At 35.7% G+C, this 20,663-nt stretch overlaps 1 protein-coding gene across 5 annotated transcripts in view; it reads right to left on the reverse strand.

The window, feature by feature from the left end:
- Nucleotides 1–20,663, reverse strand: part of LOC106869849 (lysine-specific histone demethylase 1A) — a 44,705-nt gene that overhangs the window by 18,663 nt on the left and 5,379 nt on the right. For 3 of the 5 annotated variants that reach the window (XM_014915775.2, XM_014915780.2, XM_014915766.2), the window contains exons 2-7: nt 13,375–13,525; nt 11,156–11,301; nt 7,131–7,209; nt 6,440–6,532; nt 2,457–2,563; nt 506–587 (exon numbers count right to left, since the gene is read on the reverse strand). In XM_014915775.2, the coding sequence (XP_014771261.1) occupies nt 506–587; nt 2,457–2,563; nt 6,440–6,532; nt 7,131–7,209; nt 11,156–11,301; nt 13,375–13,525 (658 nt within the window). Of the gene's footprint in view, nt 1–505; nt 588–2,456; nt 2,564–6,439; nt 6,533–7,130; nt 7,210–11,155; nt 11,302–13,374; nt 13,526–18,009; nt 18,160–19,731; nt 19,871–20,663 lie in introns of those variants that run through there. The other 2 variants (XM_014915792.2, XM_014915785.2) reach the window with 2 other exon arrangements.

The following is a 20,663-nucleotide window of genomic DNA, read 5'->3' on the forward strand; positions in this document are numbered from 1 at the left end:
AAAAAAAAAAAAAAAAGAAAAGAAAACCCTGCTCTTACACACCTTTCATTCCTCCTTAGCTTTCAATACCCAAGTGTCACTACATATAACCTAAATACACCCTACATCTGCACTAATTCCATAAAGAAAGACTTCAACAGGGGTCATGATGATCTTGTCTCCTTCAAAGTACCAAGACAAAATCTCTACACACATCAAGAAAACAATATTGTATACCCCACCCCCAACTAGAACCTCAAAAATTCTGAAAACAATGGGAATCTCATTTAGAGAATGCACAAAGACACATCTTCAATTCATCAAAAACTGCATCACAAAGAGTGATCTTTCTCTCTAAAGCCAGAAAATATTTCAGCTCTCAAAAGGACCTCTACAAAACCCAGAACATTAGCCCTCTGAAATTACCCCTTGCCTATATTTTTCCTGCAGTCATCAACTTACAACAAATCAAATGAAACAAATATGTCAGTTTCACCAGAATCAATTAATCTACAGTTTAACTTACCTAATCCAGTCACAACCATAGCACCAAGGTCAGCAACATAGTTACCCTTTCGGAATGTAGCAACTCGACCACCAACACGATCCTATAGGAAATAGAGAGAGAAAAGAAATACTTTAAGTACATATAAGATTTAATATGTTTTTATAAAAGATTTTCCTTGTAAGTAACATAGATAGAATGTCACTTCCTTAAGTGCCTATATAACATAAATTCAGGTCTCAACTATAATAGGAAGAAACTGAAAATGTGATCTAGAGTAACTCAGCTGATTTTATTTTGTAAAGCAACTAAAACACAAAATGCAACATGACCTGTTTACAATCCACACACCACAGCATCAAACATTGATGTTTGGCATTATTTATTCCACTTTCGTAAGTCAGAATTATTTACAGATTTTATTTGAGCAGTATTGTTTTAAGTGAAGATGCACTTCCAACTGACAACACTTTTGACAAAAAGAGAAATGTGGTCTTCAAAATATCTCTTCTAGAACAGCTTTATGCCTGCACCTAGTACCAGTTTTTGACAAGATTCACAATAAAACTGCCAAATCAAACATCTTGTCAAATCAATTGCTACTTTTCTTTTAATCAATTTAGTATAGAGTTATTTAACCCCAGAATGTAACAGTAAAATCAAACTAACTCCATAACAAACTTAAATACCACCTATATTTAAGTGCACAACAAGTCAGAAGAGGTTACAGTGCAAAACTACAAAATTATAAATTCAGATTTCACTACTGTCACTTAACTATGCATACTCTAGTTTGTATTCATTCTTAATTTCGGTTGAGTGGTTAGTAACTAGGACATCCAACTATAAACAACAAATAAACTACCCCATCTATTTAAGTCTAGAAAAATAGAAATGGTAAGCCTAGAAAAATAGAAACAAAATTCAAGAGAAAAAGTGCTGTATCATTTGATAATATTTTTATATATTTGTTTTCAATGTTAAATTATTAACTCAACAACAGTTATGTTTTAACTTAAATGCAGTGAACCATCAATTAGTCCTTTAGACAACTTTCAACTCAAATATCCAACAAGGCTATTGTTCATGATTGCATGTTAAAAAAATATACTATGAAATGATTAAGTGCTATCTACTGAAATTGAACTAAAGCTACTTTAAACATAATACTGTTTCAACAAATTAACTCAATTATCTATGTTAAGAGGTCTTAGGCAAGTCCATTGTATAGATATTCTTTAATCCTATTATTTAACACCATCATCATCATTTACAAGTTTCACATGACAGCATAGCTTGAATACCTACATACATCTATTTTTAGTCCAGCTGTCTTAAATTATTTCTGTGGCCTAATCAGCAATCTATGTGGATGTTACAAAAGCATAGCATTTAGAATAAGCACTGCATGGGAAAAGTTCTGAAGACAACAAATTGATTCTCTCTCCAAGTAAAGGCAGACTATATGATTGCGGGGTGCACACAAAATGTGATGCTGCCCAGTAGGAAAACATGAACAGTGGACAAGGGGAATGTTTGAAAAGTGGTAAGAAATGAGAAAGCACATTTGTTGGATATTTAATGTCATGAACACTGTAAGATAAATGAACTGAAAGAACAACTATAATGTGCTAGAAAGACATAAGAATGTGAAGGATGACAGCTCACTAAGAAAAAGTGCCAGGTGATCCAAATAGAAGGAATCCGTAAGGAAGACCAAAAAAAAAAAAAAAAAAAACATTATGAAAGCTGATCTCAAGATGTTGACCTCTTGAAGGAGATCACAAGGGACCAACTAATGGTGAGACCCTATGCTGGAAAAAATCTGAATCAGTATCAATATACTCAATCAAACCTGATAATTATTGCAATAACAAAAGTAAACTTCATTCCATACAAATTTCCTGTACAGAAATTACATATAATGGGAAATAACAAATGAAAAAAAAAAACAAAAAAAAAACATACATACCCGGGCCTCAACAATTGTGACATCCATTCCAAATGAAATGAGTTGACGAGCTGCAGTCAGTCCAGCCATTCCAGCGCCAATAATTACCACACGACCATGTTTCTTTACTAAGAACATCGACAGAAAATAAAATGGGAGTTTATACAGTAATAATACAATTTCATCCTACACTGGCAGTTAGCATGTATACCATCATCATCATTTAACATCTGCTTTCCATTCTGGCATGGGTTGGATAGTTTGACATGGAGCTATCCAAACTCCAATTGTCTGTTGTAGCATAGTTTCCACAGTTGGATGCTCTTCCTAACATCAACCACTTCACAGAGTGTGCTGGGTACTTTTTATGTGCTACCAGTATGGGTGCATTTATGCAGCACCAGCACCTGAAAGGACAACCCTGTATGTGTGGAAGACGGCAATTTTACTTAGCTTGACGCATCTTATCAAGTATAGCAAGTTGCCACATCTCCCAATCCCTTGTCAATTCTTCAGTGAGGCCCAGCGTCTGAAGATATTGGGTCGTCCCATAAATAATGCGGTTATTTTCAATTGCATAAACTAAAAGTTGGAGGGGGACGGGATAAACTACTTGCATCAACATGCTATAAAAGCAGATAGTAATTTTACCTTGTCCTTATTCTTAGTGCAAGTTTTGAAGAGTGCAGTTCGATTTTTAGTTATTTTTTTCAATGTTATAATGGAAGTGACAAAGGAGCATATTCGACATATTTTGCTTTATGAGTTCAATAAAGGCAACAACGCAACAGAAAGTGCAAGGAATATTAATGCAGTATATGGGGATCAGACAATGAGCGTAAGCCAGTGTCAACGGTGGTTCCCGAAATTCCAAACTGGAAACTACAGCCTAGAAGACAAGCCTCTTCCTGGAAGATCTGTAGAGCTTGACAAGGATGTCCTACAAACCCTGGTGGAACAAAATCTCATCGTAACTGTTGAGGAACTAGCAGAGAAACTTGGATTTGATCACTCAACAATCCATCAACACCTGCATGCCATCAGAAAAGTCAGAAAATTGAGTCAATGGGTTCCTCACAGACTTTTCGCATCTAATAGCGCACAGAGAATGAATGTGTACTCTTCTTTGCTGTCACATCTCACAAATGAACCTTTTTTTTTAGACTGAATAGTGACTGGTAATGAGAAATGGGTTCGCTATAAAAGTGTCAAGCACCAAAGACAGTGGGTAGGGAAAGGAGAATACTGGCACCCCAGGCTAAAGGTCTTTACCCATGTAAAGTGTTGTTATCTGTTTGGTGGGATATGAAAAGTTTAGTCAACTTTGAACTTTTAAACTCAAACCAAATGATAACAAAGGAGATCTACTGTGAGCAGTTTAAGTCAGTGCTAGAAGGAAAATGACCAGCCACATACAGCGAGGATGACATTCCAAAGGCTGGTGCAGTTTGAGTGGGAAATGATGCCCTACCCACCACATTCGCCGGACATTGCTCCATCTGATTATCATTTATTCCGCAGTCTTCAAAATCATTTAGACAGAAAAAATAGGAATTCTGTAGACAGTCAGAATAGTATTGGAAGAGTACTTTATATCACAGACAAGTGAATTTTGGAAGAGGGGCCTTGCAAGTCTACCAGATAGATGGAAGAGTATTGTAGAAAATGAAGGAGAGTATATTTTAGATTAAACCTTTGTTTATCTTAATTTTTTAAAAATAAAAGTATTAAAAAACTGCATTATTTATGGGATGACCCAATACTTTCTCACCACTTTGTCCCTTGTCTCCCTGAGCATACCCCTTCCACAGGTACCCTCCACAATTAGAGCTTAGCACTTCTTTATGCAGCTGTGAACAAAAAAGTGATTAACAGTGTAATGAGAATAAATAGATAAGCTATGACTAACTGCTACTTAGCAGTTCCCAATTTTTATTATCACAATATAACCAATATCAAACTATAGAACAATATAATGCATGGATACAACAAATAATTAATTAGTTAGGTAGTGCTAAGTAATATAACATTTTTAAAGTCTGGACAGCACCTCACAACTCAAAAGAAATCCTTAAAATGAGTCATATCATCAAATGTTCTGTGACAACTCTGGGTATGTTTGGGGTAGTTAGACAATCAAGTTGTATCCAAACTAAAGCTTAGTCAATCAGTTCTAGCATAATCAAACAGACATGATGATTTTACTTTAAAAATTACTGACAAGGCGTGTATGGCTCTCACCAGCCACTCATCTATTCCTAACTTCTGCATTGACCACTAGATGAGGAAGCAAGGGACCCTGTCAAGGGCTTTCTCTATGTCAACAAAAGTCAAGTACAGAGGTTTATTTTGCCTTACTAGAAAGATAGATAGCATCAGTAATGTTTCTCCCTGGCACAAAACCAAATTCAAATTCTTTAAAATGCTCAGAAGGATGCTAGAAGTAGTTAATAAATTCTATTACTTGCATGATTTAATTAGCAGTTGAGGTGGGTGTCCTAAAAGCAAAGTAGCCAGAGTAAGAATAAGGAGGAAAAGATTTAGGGAGATAATACCTCTGCTGGTGGCAACAAAAGGGATTAATTTTATGAGTAAAAGGCAAAAATTGTACGATGCTAGCGTGTGAAGTTTGATGTTGCATAGTAGTGAAACATAAGTAGTGACTGTGGGGAATGAGTGAAAGCTGGAAAGAAATGTGGTATACTCAACAAGATGTGTAATGTCAGTGTGTATAAATGATGGAACACAAATAAGCTGAAAGAAAAACTGCATTTAAAAGGAATTAGCTTGTAGCGTACTTCTCTCTCTCTCTCTGTTATATATACATGAGTGCGGACGTAGTGGTTAACAGCTAGCCTTCAGCTGTAATTTTGGACCCTGTTGTGTCCACCACTCTGATTGGTTGGTATTGGCGTATTTTGTCTCCTGTTATATCTTGCGCCAGGGTGCAACCCAATCAATTGCAGCCTTCAGATAAGGTCACGTGGAACAGTCTTTCTGAACCCCTGTTCGAGTCGATGGTATCATATAAATAGCTAGCTGTTACACCATCCCGGTTGTCAGTCTGGCTCCAGACCTTCTGAGGTCTAGCTGCTGACCACAGAACACACAGCCAGTTACAGCGACGACACGACACAGCTTCATGAAGATCCAATACTTCGTTTCAACTGTTTACTGCAAACTCCTTCGTTGCCACCACCAGCGTCTACATCAACCAGCAATGCTCGCACAGCTTTCTCCACGCTGTTTGTGAAATGCTTCACCATTGTTAACTCCCCAATGCCGGTCGTCTTCTGGGCATCCATGTAGCCCTGATCCTGCAGTTGCTAACTACCAGTCTATGTTGTGGGGTACATTCTTCGCAAGGATGTAGTCAATTTGGCTAGTGTGTCTGCCACAACGGTAGGTGACTGGCAGGTTTCCTGAAGTTAGTATTGCAAACCATAAGATCATTTGCATTGAAGAACTCCAGCAGCCTGATGCCCTCCTCATTGCGGGAACCAAAACCGTAGCCTCCATGTACACTATGGAAGCCCCCTGTATGTTGTCCAACATGTCCATTGAAGTCACCAGTCACAAAGAGAGGGTCCCTGTCATTCGTCAACGATGTAGTCTGCAAGAGGGTGTCATAAAATCGGTCTTTCTGTCCATCAGGTAGCCCCGGCTGAGGGGCATAGGCCGAGATAATGGTTGCTAACCCATGATGAAGCACTAATCTAATCTTATGTATTCTGTCGCATACTCTGACTACCTCGATTACCTTATTAACCCATTTCTCCGCAAGAAGTATACCCACACCCCTGACCCCGTGAGTGTTCCTTGCCCAAAAAATCTTGTACCCGTGTTCTTTGCCTGTGAGGGACCTAGCGGAACCTCCTCTACACATTACTTCTTGGAGGCAGCACAAATCGACACATCTCCATCTAGTTAAATTCAATTAACCAATTAATATAAAACCTCCCCCACCACACACACACACACACACAAGGGAAGTAATCATTTACCTGGTAATGGTTTTAGTCTTTTAAAGACTCCAAAATTTATATAACCATATCGATCCAAATAGGCATGAATTCTCATTACTAGAGGACCATCACCTGAATAAATAAAATATTAAATAAGATTCTGAAGTAAGAAAGAAAAAATAATTGATGATTCCAATCAAATTTATTGAATACAAATAATTTCCAAGTTAAAAACTCATTGCCTGCAAGCATTGGTGAAAGTACTGTGATAATGTAACCATAGCAACCAATGAGGAAGTCACTATTTAATTATAGAATTTCTAATTAAAAAAATAAACTTATTTCATATAACTGAAGTGTGAATTATCATAGCAACTTAACCCCCCCACCCCCACCCTCCCATCTCACACACACTATATATATACTGCAAGGCAATACAATATAAATATTTCAAAGCACAAAATTGTTTTATCTATAATTAACTTTTTTTTTTTATCTATTTTGTTTACATTTCACTGAAGAAAAAAAAAAGAATAATATTGATTTCATTGGTTAAAAAAAAATTGCTTCTATTTTTAACAACTAAATATTGTTGGCAAGTCAGAGAAAAGTGACTTTATACTTTCCACATGAATTATTGCTTCAAAAACTAGGTTATGCCAATTAAAATGTGTAGAGAAAAAATAAATAACAGAACACTGTAATAAATAACATCACAATCTGAACTTACTATTGTAGGGTGGTTCTATCTGAGGTAGGCAATTTTCAACAGTGATTTGTAATTTAGGATTTTCCAACCACAACTGGAGCTGCAAAGACATGAGGCATTTATTTCAAGATATATTGGTGAAAATTCTCACTTAAATGGCAATTAGTAAAGGGAAGTGTGTGTGAGGAGGGGAATCTTAAGTAGTAATATTAATTGGTTAAGGTTATGATTATACAAAAAATTTAAGAGCAATTATTTCTTCCTCTCACCCAAAAATTACTATTCAAAAAAAAAAAAATACAAAACTATTCTAAAACTAACATTAATCAATACTCACCAAGGATTTCATAAATTCAAATACACATTATTTAGATCATCAACTATGTAAGTTTATCAAAACACAAATATGTAAAGCCTAAATTGTTATTTCTGTATTTCATCATAATCATAGTTTTAACAACCATTTTTCCATACTTGCATGGTTTGGACAGAATTTGGACGAGGCAGATTTTCTATGGCTGGATGTCCTCTCTGTTACCAAACTCTCACCTGTTTCCAAGCAAGAAAATATTTCCCCATTATCAGACATGTTCACAAAAAATTGGAAATGAAGGACACAGCTTGCATGAAGGCAGTGTTCATTTACAACAATCACAGCTTCTTTCAGTTTCTGTCTACCAAATCCATTCATAAGGATTTGATCAGCCTAGGGCTTTAGTAGAAGATACTTGCATAAAGTACCACACAGTGGGACTAAACCCAAAACCATGTGGTTGGGAAGCAAACTTCTTACCACACAACCACGCCTGCACCTATGAAAATAATAAATGTTCATTAAAGTCCATTTAAAAAATTAAATCTTTCGTAAGTATTATTTAATATTCACACACACATTTTAGACCTACTTAGTCTTCTATATTGGAATATTCAACTTGAAACAACACAAGCCAAATTAAGAAGGCTATGTCCCAACTGACTCTTTGAATTATGCCTGAAGATGGTAAAATTGCATAAGATGTAACCTTTTACGACTAGATTGTATAAAGTTCAACCGAAACAGTTGTTGCAAGTTTGGATACCATTTGCATATCACACCAAGAATCCTCCAGTGAGTCAGATCATTGGTTATTAATTGGATTTGGTACTTACATAACTACAGTATCCTGTCAGCATTTGATGTCTTAATGCTGTTATTTCACTGTCAACTCTATGTGATTATGCCTAGCCAATTTCTGGTGTCTTACATGTTGATGTACCTCAATTCTTAATGAATCCTTATAACTGAAGTGTGTGCGTGTGTGTGTGTGTGTGTGTGTGTGTGTGTGTGTGCACAAGCATACATGTATGTGTATGTGTATATGCACACCATGATTATCATTTTATGGCCACTTTCCATGCTGACATGGGCTGGAGGACCATGTCTTGCTTGTGTTTTAGTTTTGTCATGGTTTCTACAACTAGATCCCTTCCTAATATCAACTACTCTACAATGTGTATTGGATGCCTTTTTCTTTTTTTGTGGTACTAACACTAGTGAAATCACCATGTAACTTGCAAGAATAAAGAGCCCCCTTCACTGAGAAGAAGTACAGTAGAGAGGGAAGTTCTTTATGCTAGATTTTGCAGTTATAGAAATGACAGATGGGAACAAGTTTGTTGTAGAAGAGGAGATACATGGCAACCCCACATTATATAAGAGTGAGTGAGAGTAATTGGGATGTAGTTAGGAAGAGAGATGAAGACAGTGGTGACAAGGTGCCAGGGAGTACTCTCAAGGTACAAGGTGAATGGAAGAGTGAGGGACCAAATTGGGAAAGGTAAGTGAGTAAAGAATGCACTTGTGAGGAGAGGAAGTGAGAGATAGAAGTAGGTGGTTAGCGTTAGGAATAGTAAAGGGATGGTCAATAATAAATGAGTGGGGGAGGAATGAGAGATAGATGTCAACAGAAGTGGCTCAGAGAAGAGGAAGTGATGAGTGGTAGTACAGATAGGGTGCAGAGCAGCAGAGTAATACAGTAAATAGAAGAGGGATGGGGACAGGAGTAAAAGTTGCAAGATTATAGGAGGAGATAGTAATAGGGTGGAAGTAGTCAAAGGTACATGGGATGACTGTAATGAGTAAGACATGGGTGTCCCTAGGGAGTAACACAGGGAGGGAAGTGGAAAATATGGTCAGTGGAAACTATGAGAAAGGATAATGTTAAAAGGAAGTGAGAGAGAGAGTTGGTAGCACAGAGCGATTAATGGAAAATATGAGTGGGGAAAGTTGATGTTAAGACTGAGGGGGATATCAAAAAGAAGCGGTTCTGGGGAAGAGAGATAACTGGTAACAAAAAAAAAAAGGATTATGAAATGTGTAGTTCTATTAATAGCAGCAGAATATTGCAGTAATGAGAAGTGTGATGGAGAAGATGAAGAAACGAGGAAAGCTTGACAGGAATAAGTTAAGTGAGGAGCCAATTGTGTGTATACATGTGCTCAGTTTCACCGTGACAGATGAGTTTTCTTGAGTACAACACATTGCCAATCAAATTACACCTTTCTCATCTCCTCTGTGAGGTTCAACATTCTGAAATAGGCCTTCACTACTTTGTCCCATGTCTTACTGAGTCTCTCTTCCACACTCTTACTCTGATCCTCTGTCATCACTATTTTCACAGTCAAGACAACCCGCTAGTGTTAGTGAACAAACAAACGGAGATACTATAAGATAGAGGGGACTCTCTAGTTTTTGCTTTTATCATGACAACCAATTTTGCACCATGATAAAAGACTGTAGTATGTTTGGCAATATGAAGGTTATCTAGCTGTAGCAATCAGACCAGAAATGGAAAAGCAGAAGTGAGACATAGCTGTGACCCATATAGAAGAGTAAAACTCCAAATAAAAACAGACCTGATCCATGAAGACCCACCCAACCCATGCCAGCACAAAGAAGCAGACATAAAATGATGATGGTTAATAAAACAGATTTTGAGGCAGGCAAAAAGCACTTCCAAGTACTAGCTCTCTCACAAAAAATGAATTTAATTTCATAAATTTTTTTTTATTGCAAAGATAATTTAACCAAGAGTGCAGCTTTAAGTTATGGAATTTGTTTGTATTTGATTGTTAGCACTGTTGGGTTGCCAAGTGTAGGTACTTTGAAGTTGCTTGTGCTATTTCTTGGAATGTTTTATTCAGTCTTTCCTTGAATAGCAGTCAAGCTGTTGAAAGAAAAAGGAATATTTTACCCCTTTTCTGTCTGAATATGAGAGATATCAATTGCCTCAACCGAACTAAGCTACAGAATTAAAGATATGAATGTTTCAACAAACATAAACAAGCTGGTTTCACTAAGATTCATTAAAATTCTGTCAATATTATAGCTGACAAGACTACAGTCTAACCAGCAAAAAATTTTACTTTATTAATGAAAATGAATGTAAATGAACACAGGAATCAACTCTTTCAAAAAACAAAGTTGAAATATTTGTGTGGGGTTTCATCTTCCATTTTTGACAAATTTTAATGAAGACAGTGAATGACAAAATCAGCTAACCACCAAACAAAACGTTCTGTTACATTTTGAGTTAAAATTTACCTTTCAGCCAATGTGTATTTAATAAAATATGTACAAGTAAAATGGCAAGTATTGTTTTAATTCACTACATCCCTCCTCCATGAATTCTAATTCAATTTTGCTTCCTTCTTGTTCTAAGAGATCACAGTTCTTATTCACTTGTCATTTGTTTACTTTTTGGTGTCCCAGTGTTCCCTAACCTATAAGATTACCCATAGTAGTGCACAGAATACAAGATAACAGCACAGGAAATTTCAAAATAGTAGTCATAAATTTAAAGCTTCTTACATGTCCTCATTTATAACACCCGCTTAAACAATCCCAACACCTGTTGAGAGAGAGATGAGGCACTTTGGGAACTGCTGCTATATTACATTTCAAGGTTACATTTTTACATATGAACACCTTGTTTGTATAAAGTATGCAGCACATTTTAAATAAGGAAAGAACTTTTTACAACAATATATGAACTTAAATGACTTACCAGTCTATTGCGTATATAGAGAAATATCTTCTGAGATGTTGGTGGCCCCTGTAAGATATCTGGAAAACATGCTGCTTCTTGAGAAGTGATTTTATCATAAGGCAGTCGGCTCTGAAAAGCAGCTCCTTCTAAACCTGAGATAGCAACTGAAACAAATAGCAGAACATATCTTCTAGAAATGGACAATCTAGTTATTAACAACAAACAAACTACAAAAATACTAAAACACTACATATCAAGAAAATACCAGTGCACCACGCACCCTTTAGTGGCACTCAGCTAGAGCCTTCAGTCGTTCCAAATGCTAAGTCTTACTAACACTTAGGATCTCTCCTGTGAAAAACACATTTTTAACATAGCTAGGGTCTCACCCCAAAGACTAGGTTCTCTTCAGAACTAGAAAATATTTCAGCTTCCAAAAGATGCTGACACTCTACAAGGCTTAAGTATGGTTAACATATGAGACAGTGCTGTTGCTCTGCTTACAGACATACTGGACAGCATTCAGAGAAAGGTCACTTGACTAACTGACATCAAATCACAGACAGACATGCACCAGCCTCAGGTCACAAGCATGCTATTTTCTCTTTGTCTTTTATATCAGTACTACAATGGCTTCTGTTCCATGGAGATAGCTGGTCTAGTACCTCCTCTATTCAGACATCCCCAACCCACTAATCTTTTCTGTTGTGCCCAACTCTACCAGCCCCAGTAGTAGCTACTGTCTATTCTCCCCTCCTCAAAGCATTGTCCTTCTAAAATCTTCTTTCTGCTCATCTCACTCACAGATGTTATCAGCAACAGTTGACATGGAACATTAACAATAGCATCAAACTCACCAGTCTTGGGCCCGTGTGGCCCAAGGTGGTTCAGTGGCTATGGCATACAGGACTCTGAGAAGGGTTGACATCCTTTCTCCAACATGTGTTACACAGGTTCAAACTAACCAGTGTGTGGACATGCTCTGATCCCACATAAACCAGCTTCCCTGCTGAAGGCTTAAATAGGCCCTGTGCCTCAGGGGCAAGCTCAGGACAGCAGGAGATTGTAAATAAATCAGAAGCCAATGGGAAAATTTGCCAAGAAAAATCATGAATCATGAGACTGGCATGGAAATCCACGATTGCCAATACCTGTAGGAAAAAATAACCCATGAGAGAGAGAATGCCAATATTACATAAACACATGTAAACAAGGTTGTTCATTATTCTCATCAGTTACAAACCTAAAGCAAATGCAGATCGAAACTAGCAAAAACTAACTTTATAATATGGCTATGATAAGACATTAAACCTTTTTGTTACCATACTTTTTTTGAAATACACAACCTTTGTATCAGTTAATTTTGAAAATAGTGAAGAATTTATCACTGTCATTATTTACAATGGCCGGATAGGTGTCCTCATCTTGTTTGTTGTTATCACAGTGCTTCAGCTGATGTACTCTCTAGTCTTCATCATGTGTTCTGGTGTAATTTCAAACTCAACCCTTTATTTGACTAATGGGGTACACTGTTCTCATTCCTAAGGTATGTTGCTGATGTTATTTTTCTGTTGATATTATTTTTCAAGTCCCTGCTTGGGATTGAACTTAGAATCTGATCCACAATGCTATATGCCTGTGGGCAATCACAGAGTGAATTTTAGGCCTTATAAACCTAGTATTTTATCTTTTCTTAATACTGGTTCCCATATTATATTCATCTCTGCACTAGGTCTGCTTAGGAGGTTATCGTGTCCTAGCATATGTGCAGCCTTTTTTAATTTTCGTATTTTCCAGTGCTGTTCTCTGTTAATTATTTTAACTTCATCCTACAGCAGGAGGTTGTCTGTTTTTCCATACATCAGCTTTACCGTCCATTGTAAATAATGTACATAATTCCTCATCTCAAAAATATAGAAAACAACTGTCATTATTATGCTGATGTTTAGATCATAAATTAACATGAAATGTTGATGGAAGATTTTAATTAGATCACTTTAAAACATGAAAGGGTGGTCTTAGGTAGGTTGGTATCAAAAAGGTTATCTAAATGTTTATATAATTATAATGTCTAAGCCAAAAAGAGAGTCTTTTTGTAGTTGTTTAACCCTCCCAACAGACTGTCTTAGAAAAGGGAACTATAAGATAGCCACTGTTAAACACTGAATGTTTTGTTCAATCAAAAACTCTCAAAGCTGACCAAGTCTCCTCAACAACATCAATATTAGTAAAAATACCTGTTGGATCATCGTTTTCACTCTCTGCTTCTGGCTCCTCAGTCTTCATTTTCTCCTTCTCCTTTTCATTTTTCTTCTCTTTTTCTTCTTCTGAAGCATAGTCCTCTTCAGATAAATTTGCCAACTGCTCATCCATTTCCTTGTATTCAACCTAACATAGATGTTATATGCAGACAGTTTATCTTTACCATTGTGGGTTAATATCAAAATACTACAAAAGAAGTGTTATTAGCCATTTTAGTAATTTGACAACTTATAAATTAAAGTCTTCCTTGAGGCTTTTTTTTTTTAACTGAAATACTTACTTTATATTTATTTAAACTATTAAAATTTAATTTGCAAACTGAAAACGCAGAACTGTATCAGTGACCAGGTTACAGTAGTGCAATGAAAACCTTGACACCACATAAAATAAACTTAAAGTGAAGTTAATAGTTTTGTTACTATATGATGTAAATTGCTTCAATTTCAACAGTCTCAGATCAATTAACTTGCTAGACAAGTACAGCTCCCAAATATATATTTTTTTAGTAAATCTAAAAATATGCTAGGTTCTAGAGTTAAGTTTCAAATAATTGTTTTGTACAGCATATTAAACAAGGGGGAAAATAGTAAATGAAGAACAAAGCTGAGTATAATAGAAATTTAAGACATCTGGAGAAAATGAACTTCAAATAAATCTATGCAAAAAGTTTCGTGTAGAGCAAACCAACTGTGGGAGAGAGATAAAAAAAATTTGTGAATAAATTTTGGAATATAAATCCTGTATGCTAAATCTTTTCTTATATAAATGCAAAGTACATGTGTGTGTGTGCATATATTTGCAATAAGCAGCAAGATTGTTGTCATTTCCCATGTCAACAAATCATTCGCTGGCTTTGCCATTTCACAAGACGTGTGGAATAAGAGATCTCTTATTTGAAAAACAGGTAAAGTCTAGCATCAGGAAGAGCACTCCTGCTGTCAAACTACATATCTATGTAATATATTTGCTAGCATGGAAAATCAGAAGTAAAATGAACAAAGTCACAGATTTAGAGACATTACATAATTTTTATGTTCATTTACGCACCTTCAACTAGAAATCCCAAGTTTGAAGTGGTGTTTCACACATGAAGGACAACTTTAACATACATTAAACACACATATGAAATACATCACCTTTAATTGCCAATTTATTTTGAAAGTTAGCAAGAATATGTATGAATTTAATAAGAAATAAACTTTATTGTTGAATTGGTGTTTGAAACATTATTTCATAAAATGGTTCTTACAACTGATAGATTTTCATTGCATATGAATACTTTAAAATCAGAAGGGTTGTATCCTAGAAAACAGGTTATGTAAGGTGTTAACAAGCACACACTATCAAGACCTACATTAACATAAAATCCAAGCTAACAAGAAGTAAAACAAACAGTCTAATATTTCTTGTAAATATTAAGATCTAAGCTCTTCCAATTTATGAGAAAAAAGTAGAGAAAACAAAACTGTTAAATTAACAATAGGCATTTCCAGTAAATATTCTACAGACATAAGAGATTAACTCTTGCACATTGGCATGAAAAAAAAATTCTTAGATAAGAAAAAAAAAAAAAATGGAAGTTCTGAGGTGCATAAATTTTCTAAGACAGGATATCAATAAGATATTTTAAATCCAAGAGCTTACTTTTATTACATTGTTGATATCTTTAGATTATGTCCTTTTTACATATATATATATAGAAATGGATATCAAGAAAACTGACTAATAATTTACTAGTGTTTTGTTCTTTAGCACATTTTCTACAGCTGGATACCCTTCCTAATGCCAACCACTTTAGTGTTTACTGCGTGCTTTTCTTGTGACACTAGCACTAGTGGGATTACTAAGTAATTTGCAAGACAAAGAAAATTTTTTTAATGAAACGGAAAAAGCACCCTTGATTGATAGGGAATGTATCTGAGAGAGAGAGAGAGGAAGGTGGCTTATGTCAGGTGTTGAAGGCTAAAGTATGAAAGGGACAAGCATAGATGTCTTACTATTGAGGAGATACACGGATACCCTGCATTATGTGAGGGTGTGGGAAGGGTAGTTAGGAGTCAAGCCTATCAATTTGAACCAATTACTAATATGTCACTTGATAACTATGACACTCTAACTGAAACACTGTGAAAATAAATTTAAAATGGCCATTGCAAAAGGGCAAAAACATTTGTTTAGTTCTGTTAAAGTCATTAGGATTCAGCAAGAAAATTTTTAAAAAGCTATATTCGTTAACAATTTTTGTTCCTAACATGAGAGAGCTGAAATCTTGGCGGGAGGCAAGCAGTTAATATTATAAATGAATTTATTATATTACTGGTATTTGTTGTATTAGAACTCAATGTCCAATGTTTTTCTGACATCTTACAGTAGAAATAACAGACCAATGACTTACTGATGAGCCATTTAAAATATTCTACCTTACACTAATTTCTTCCATAAGCTTCATAAATATCATCATCATCATCATCATCATACGTCCGCTTTCCATGCTAGCATGGGTTGGACGATTTGACTGAGGACTGGTGGAGCCCGAAGGCTACACCAGGCTCCAATCTGATTTGGCAGTTTCTACAGCTGGATGCCCTTCCTAACGCCAACCACTCCGAGAGTGTAGTGGGTGCTTTTACGTGTCACCCGCACGAAGGCCAGTCAGGCGATACTGGCAACGGCCACGCTCAAGATGGTGTATTTTATGTGCCACCCGCACAAGAGCCAGTCTAGGGGCACTGGCAACGATCTCGCTCGAAAGTCCTTACACATGCTGCGGGCACAAGTGCCAGAAAGGCGACGCTGGGCACAGGTGCCATCCCGATTTCGCTTTCGCTTGCCCTAAATAAGTTTTCGCAAGCTGAGTTTCGTGTCCAATGAAGGAGACGACGTTGGCATGGGTGCCAGTTACAGAAAATGAATAAAACTAGGAATTGAAAAGACCTCACATGCGAACTAGCAAGTTCTCCTCTAAATAAATAAATCAATCGCTTAATACCTGCGACTACTTACGCCGAGTAAGAAGGAATATATAAGATTAATTAGTTTTTTGTGATTCTATCAACACAGTTAAAGATAAAGAAGCTTTCTGAGCTATTAACGAGGTGTTGTTTATGAAATTTAAGTCAGTTTCATGAAAACTATTTTACTTCAAAGGCAGCTCTTACATTGAGAAATGAAAATGGTTGGCGCTTCTTTAGAAGCGCACCTCTCCAAGAAAATGACGCCTAATTTCTATATATAAAAAAAAAAGAAAAAAAAAATGAAAATGGGGAATATATCCAAAATAAGTGAAGTATGCCAAAAATTAGGAAGATTCATCTATTTTAAAATATTTTATACTAAGAAATAAAACACGGAAAACGGGCACTTGCGAATATAAACAAACATGTCGGGCGATACAAGTGATGGTAATTTGTACCAGACATTATTAATGATACGAGGGGCCTAACAATGTTTGCAAAATTCTTGATAGCTTTTAATCAGATTTTTTACTGCGCACACTGGTTAGGGTTAGTTTTCAGGTTAAGTGGTGTGCACTCGCTTTACCTTCGCCCATTTTATGTGATATTTCCCGGTCAGGCACAAAATTTGACATTATAGTATATATTAGTTATAAACTGACTTTTAAGAAAAAGACTGTGAAACAGATTTCTTACAACTCGCAGACGATATTGTCGGGCCCCTTGTATCATTAATAATATCTGACTGGTAAAAGTAACATCGTCCGACATGTTTGTTTATATTCGCGAGTGCCCGTTTTCCGTATTTTATTTTTTACTATAAAATATTTTAAAATAGATGAATCTTCCTAATTTTTTGCATACTTCATTTATTTTGGATATATTTCCCATTTTCGTAACTTCTTTAACAAGTAAGCGTCATTTTCTTGGAGAGGTGCGCTTCTAAAGAAGCGCGAAATAGTCAATGTATCTGGCACGAGTCCAGCAATTTTAGGAGAGGGTTAAGTCGATTACATGGGCTCCACTGATCAACAGGTGCTTATTTTGTCGATCCTAAAAGAGTGAAAGGCAAAGACCTCGATGGAAATTGAACTCAGCGTAAATGTCGGAAGAAATACCGCAAAGAAATTTTTCCGACACTCATCGCCTTGTGATTTGAGGAGACTTGTTCCAAACAACGTCCCTGATAAATAATATAGCATATAATAATACTATAAATAGTTATAGCATAATAAAACAAGAATATATACAATGATTTTCTTCCTGCCAATATCAGTAGTTTTTAGGGGAAAAGGGAGATAATCGATAGACATAAGTCCAAACGGGTATTTATTTCATCAACAATTAAGTGAAAAAATAAATATTCCAAATATATGAACGCTTAAATGTAAAAACAAGAGTATGCGTAACAATACAAATGATTCACTTTGTCACTGCTCTAAAGCTTCTCGCTTTGTGTCTTCGATCAGGCGACAAGGGCACACAAAACGGAAAACTCGGGGTAGTGTCAGAATAAAATATTAGCTTTGAATATTTTGAAGAGAAGAGAGATATATTCTATAAAAACATGCATAGATAACCTCATCAAATGAGAAAAACAAAACGATTTATTTTTTAATTAAAAGAAATATCACAATAATAAACAAGTTTTCTTACGATAATTGCTTATATTACAGTCCGAAAATTAATTCTTCGTAAGCTAATCAAATGTAGTGTTATTGGCTCATGTGTATAAAACGTGAATATAGCATATTATGACAGTCCTCACGTTTATATATATATATATATATATATATATATATATATATATATAAACCAGTATATATCAAAAGTAGTGGATATTTGTGAGCGAGTACATCAGGATAATAAACAAACACATCAAAAATACAAAGTAACCCAACGAGCTAAGGTAAACGTCACATAAAGGAAAGACCGGAAGAAGTAACATATAATAACTAAAATCGAAGAGAACAATGACTGTGTGTATGTATGTATGTAGATATGTGTGTGTGTGATATATATATATGTATGCAAACTTTAGGTTAATTAAAATATGTTTGTGACATATTTCAACTTCTAATGGCAAATTCACTGAAGTTAGCGTGGAGAAAAAGTTGAAATATGTCACAAACATTTTAACTAACCCAAAGTTCGTGTATGCCTAATAACTGCTTGGCGGATATATGTATGTAATCCCCATAGGTAAACACGTAGAACAGAATGCTTCACAGTTAGCTATATCACTATTTCGAGTTCAAATCACACTACTGCTGACTTCACTCACACAGACCGACTCTCGAGTCAAAGAGGACTCCTTGACAATAGTCGCTCAATCTGATAGAAATAGTGGCCAACTTTCACCGAAATCACGTACTTCATCCTTTAAAAAAAAGGACACATTAGGAAAATAGAAAAACACAGGATGACCCACATTTGATCATAGTTCTTGTACGTTCCGAATTGACCTTAGAGCTAAGCAACAGCTGACCCTACGTAGTCTAGTCGCTTGCCTTGCTTTAAAAAAAGGAACCAAATCTCCTTTAAACTACATACTACCGTCTCAAAAATGGAAGGAAACACTGGCAATATACTACTAATTGAGGAATTTATATTGAGAAGGCCGTGCTGAAGTTGGCGGAATTCTTGATTAAGCACCCCATATAAATTCCGCATAACTTTTGTATTTTTTGGAATTTTCAGGAAGTTTTTACGAATTTTGTGTTCTGCACGCAGGAGTTATGCAAAAAAAAATAATTTTTTTTGTGTGTGATTTAAGGGCAATTTAGCTGTTATTTTTGGCACATCTCACGACCACCTGATACCTTCCTCGTTTCTTTGTCACTCTGACATGTACTCAGGTTTTTCAATATTTCTCTCCCCTGAACACATTTAATGGAATGTTAATGTACCCCAGGGCGGGCCATTGCTGGTATTTCAAACAATTTGGACTCTATCTTAAACCCAGATATTTTTTTTTAATTCGAAAAAGAGTGGAACTTTATGGTGTTGAGGAGGTTTAAATTTTTTCCTTTTCATAATCGTATAAATTCCCGAGTGTAGAACACTTAGACAATTGCGCCCTGAAGTTAACTGCCAGCTGATAAAGTGCATTAAAAAATAATAATACTGTTAAACCTATAATTTTATGAAATATAATTTTAAAAAAAAAAAAATTTAAGCGGAGTTTCGGAATAAGCAGTTTTTTCTTTTTTTTTTTTTGTTACTTCACTCATTAAAGTACTTTAAACAGTATTAATTACAAATGTGGTTAAAGAAATAGGATGGGGATTTCTGAAATTTACAATTAGTTAAAAAACAAAGGCTTTAAATTTCTTCCCCAACCATTGTGTTTGTTACAGAAGGGTGCAGGTTTCCTACCTGTCTGTCTAGTATACACAAGAATCTCAATAAATTAGAAATGGTTTATGTCGGTAACACCACTCAGTAAAAAGAATGCGATCAAATGCTGTGAAATATTTCTGGCTTTGCTCTCCGTTTTGGAACCAGGAAAGAAGGAAACTATCGTCCTGGACAATATGTCAAATGAATACATGAAACGGATGTTATTGCCAGAAATAGAATAGAAAGCCAATCCAAAAGTCCGACGCGATAAGTAAGTTGTTTTACTTCTCTAAATGAAATGCAGTAACCAAGAATTGAAAGATAGCAGACCAAATTCAGACCATAGACAAGCATAAATTATTAAGAACACATGCTAAACGATGAAGAAAATATTCTCAACGCAATCTCAGCAGTGTTGATCAGTCCAATTTGAAGTACCGATAGAGGGAGCCTCTATGTCAGTGGTTCTCAACCATTGTAAAAATCTATGGACCCCTTTGATAACTATTGTATTTGAAGGACCCCCTTAGTTATTCTATGTTTAAAAACTAGTTTTATAGATACTTCTTTCGAAATTCTTATTTTTCATTCCTACATTAACTTGCGTTGAATGAACAATGTAAAACGTTAGAGAAAGAAACCTGTTTTATGCAATAGATAGATACATTTAAATCAAAACTTTACATGGACATTTGAAATACTACTGTCGATCCCCAGTTTACTATGTTGCTAGCGTGAACCCCCAGGGGTCATATAGACCCTAATTGAGAACCACTGTTCTATGTGGTCGCTTAACTTGCTAGAAATAATAGTCAAATCTTCCTCATATCCCACTCTAACGTCTTAAAAAAGGAAGCAAACATTGGGTATTGTGGTCCTGGATACAGTCTAAAACTATGACAGACTGATCATTGCTTGAAGGCCTTTAATTATACGTGTGTTCGTTCCATGAAGGCTGACCTGGGACT

Source organism: Octopus bimaculoides, chromosome 2 (genome assembly GCF_001194135.2).
Source record: "Octopus bimaculoides isolate UCB-OBI-ISO-001 chromosome 2, ASM119413v2, whole genome shotgun sequence".
Lineage (NCBI taxonomy): Eukaryota > Metazoa > Mollusca > Cephalopoda > Octopoda > Octopodidae > Octopus > Octopus bimaculoides.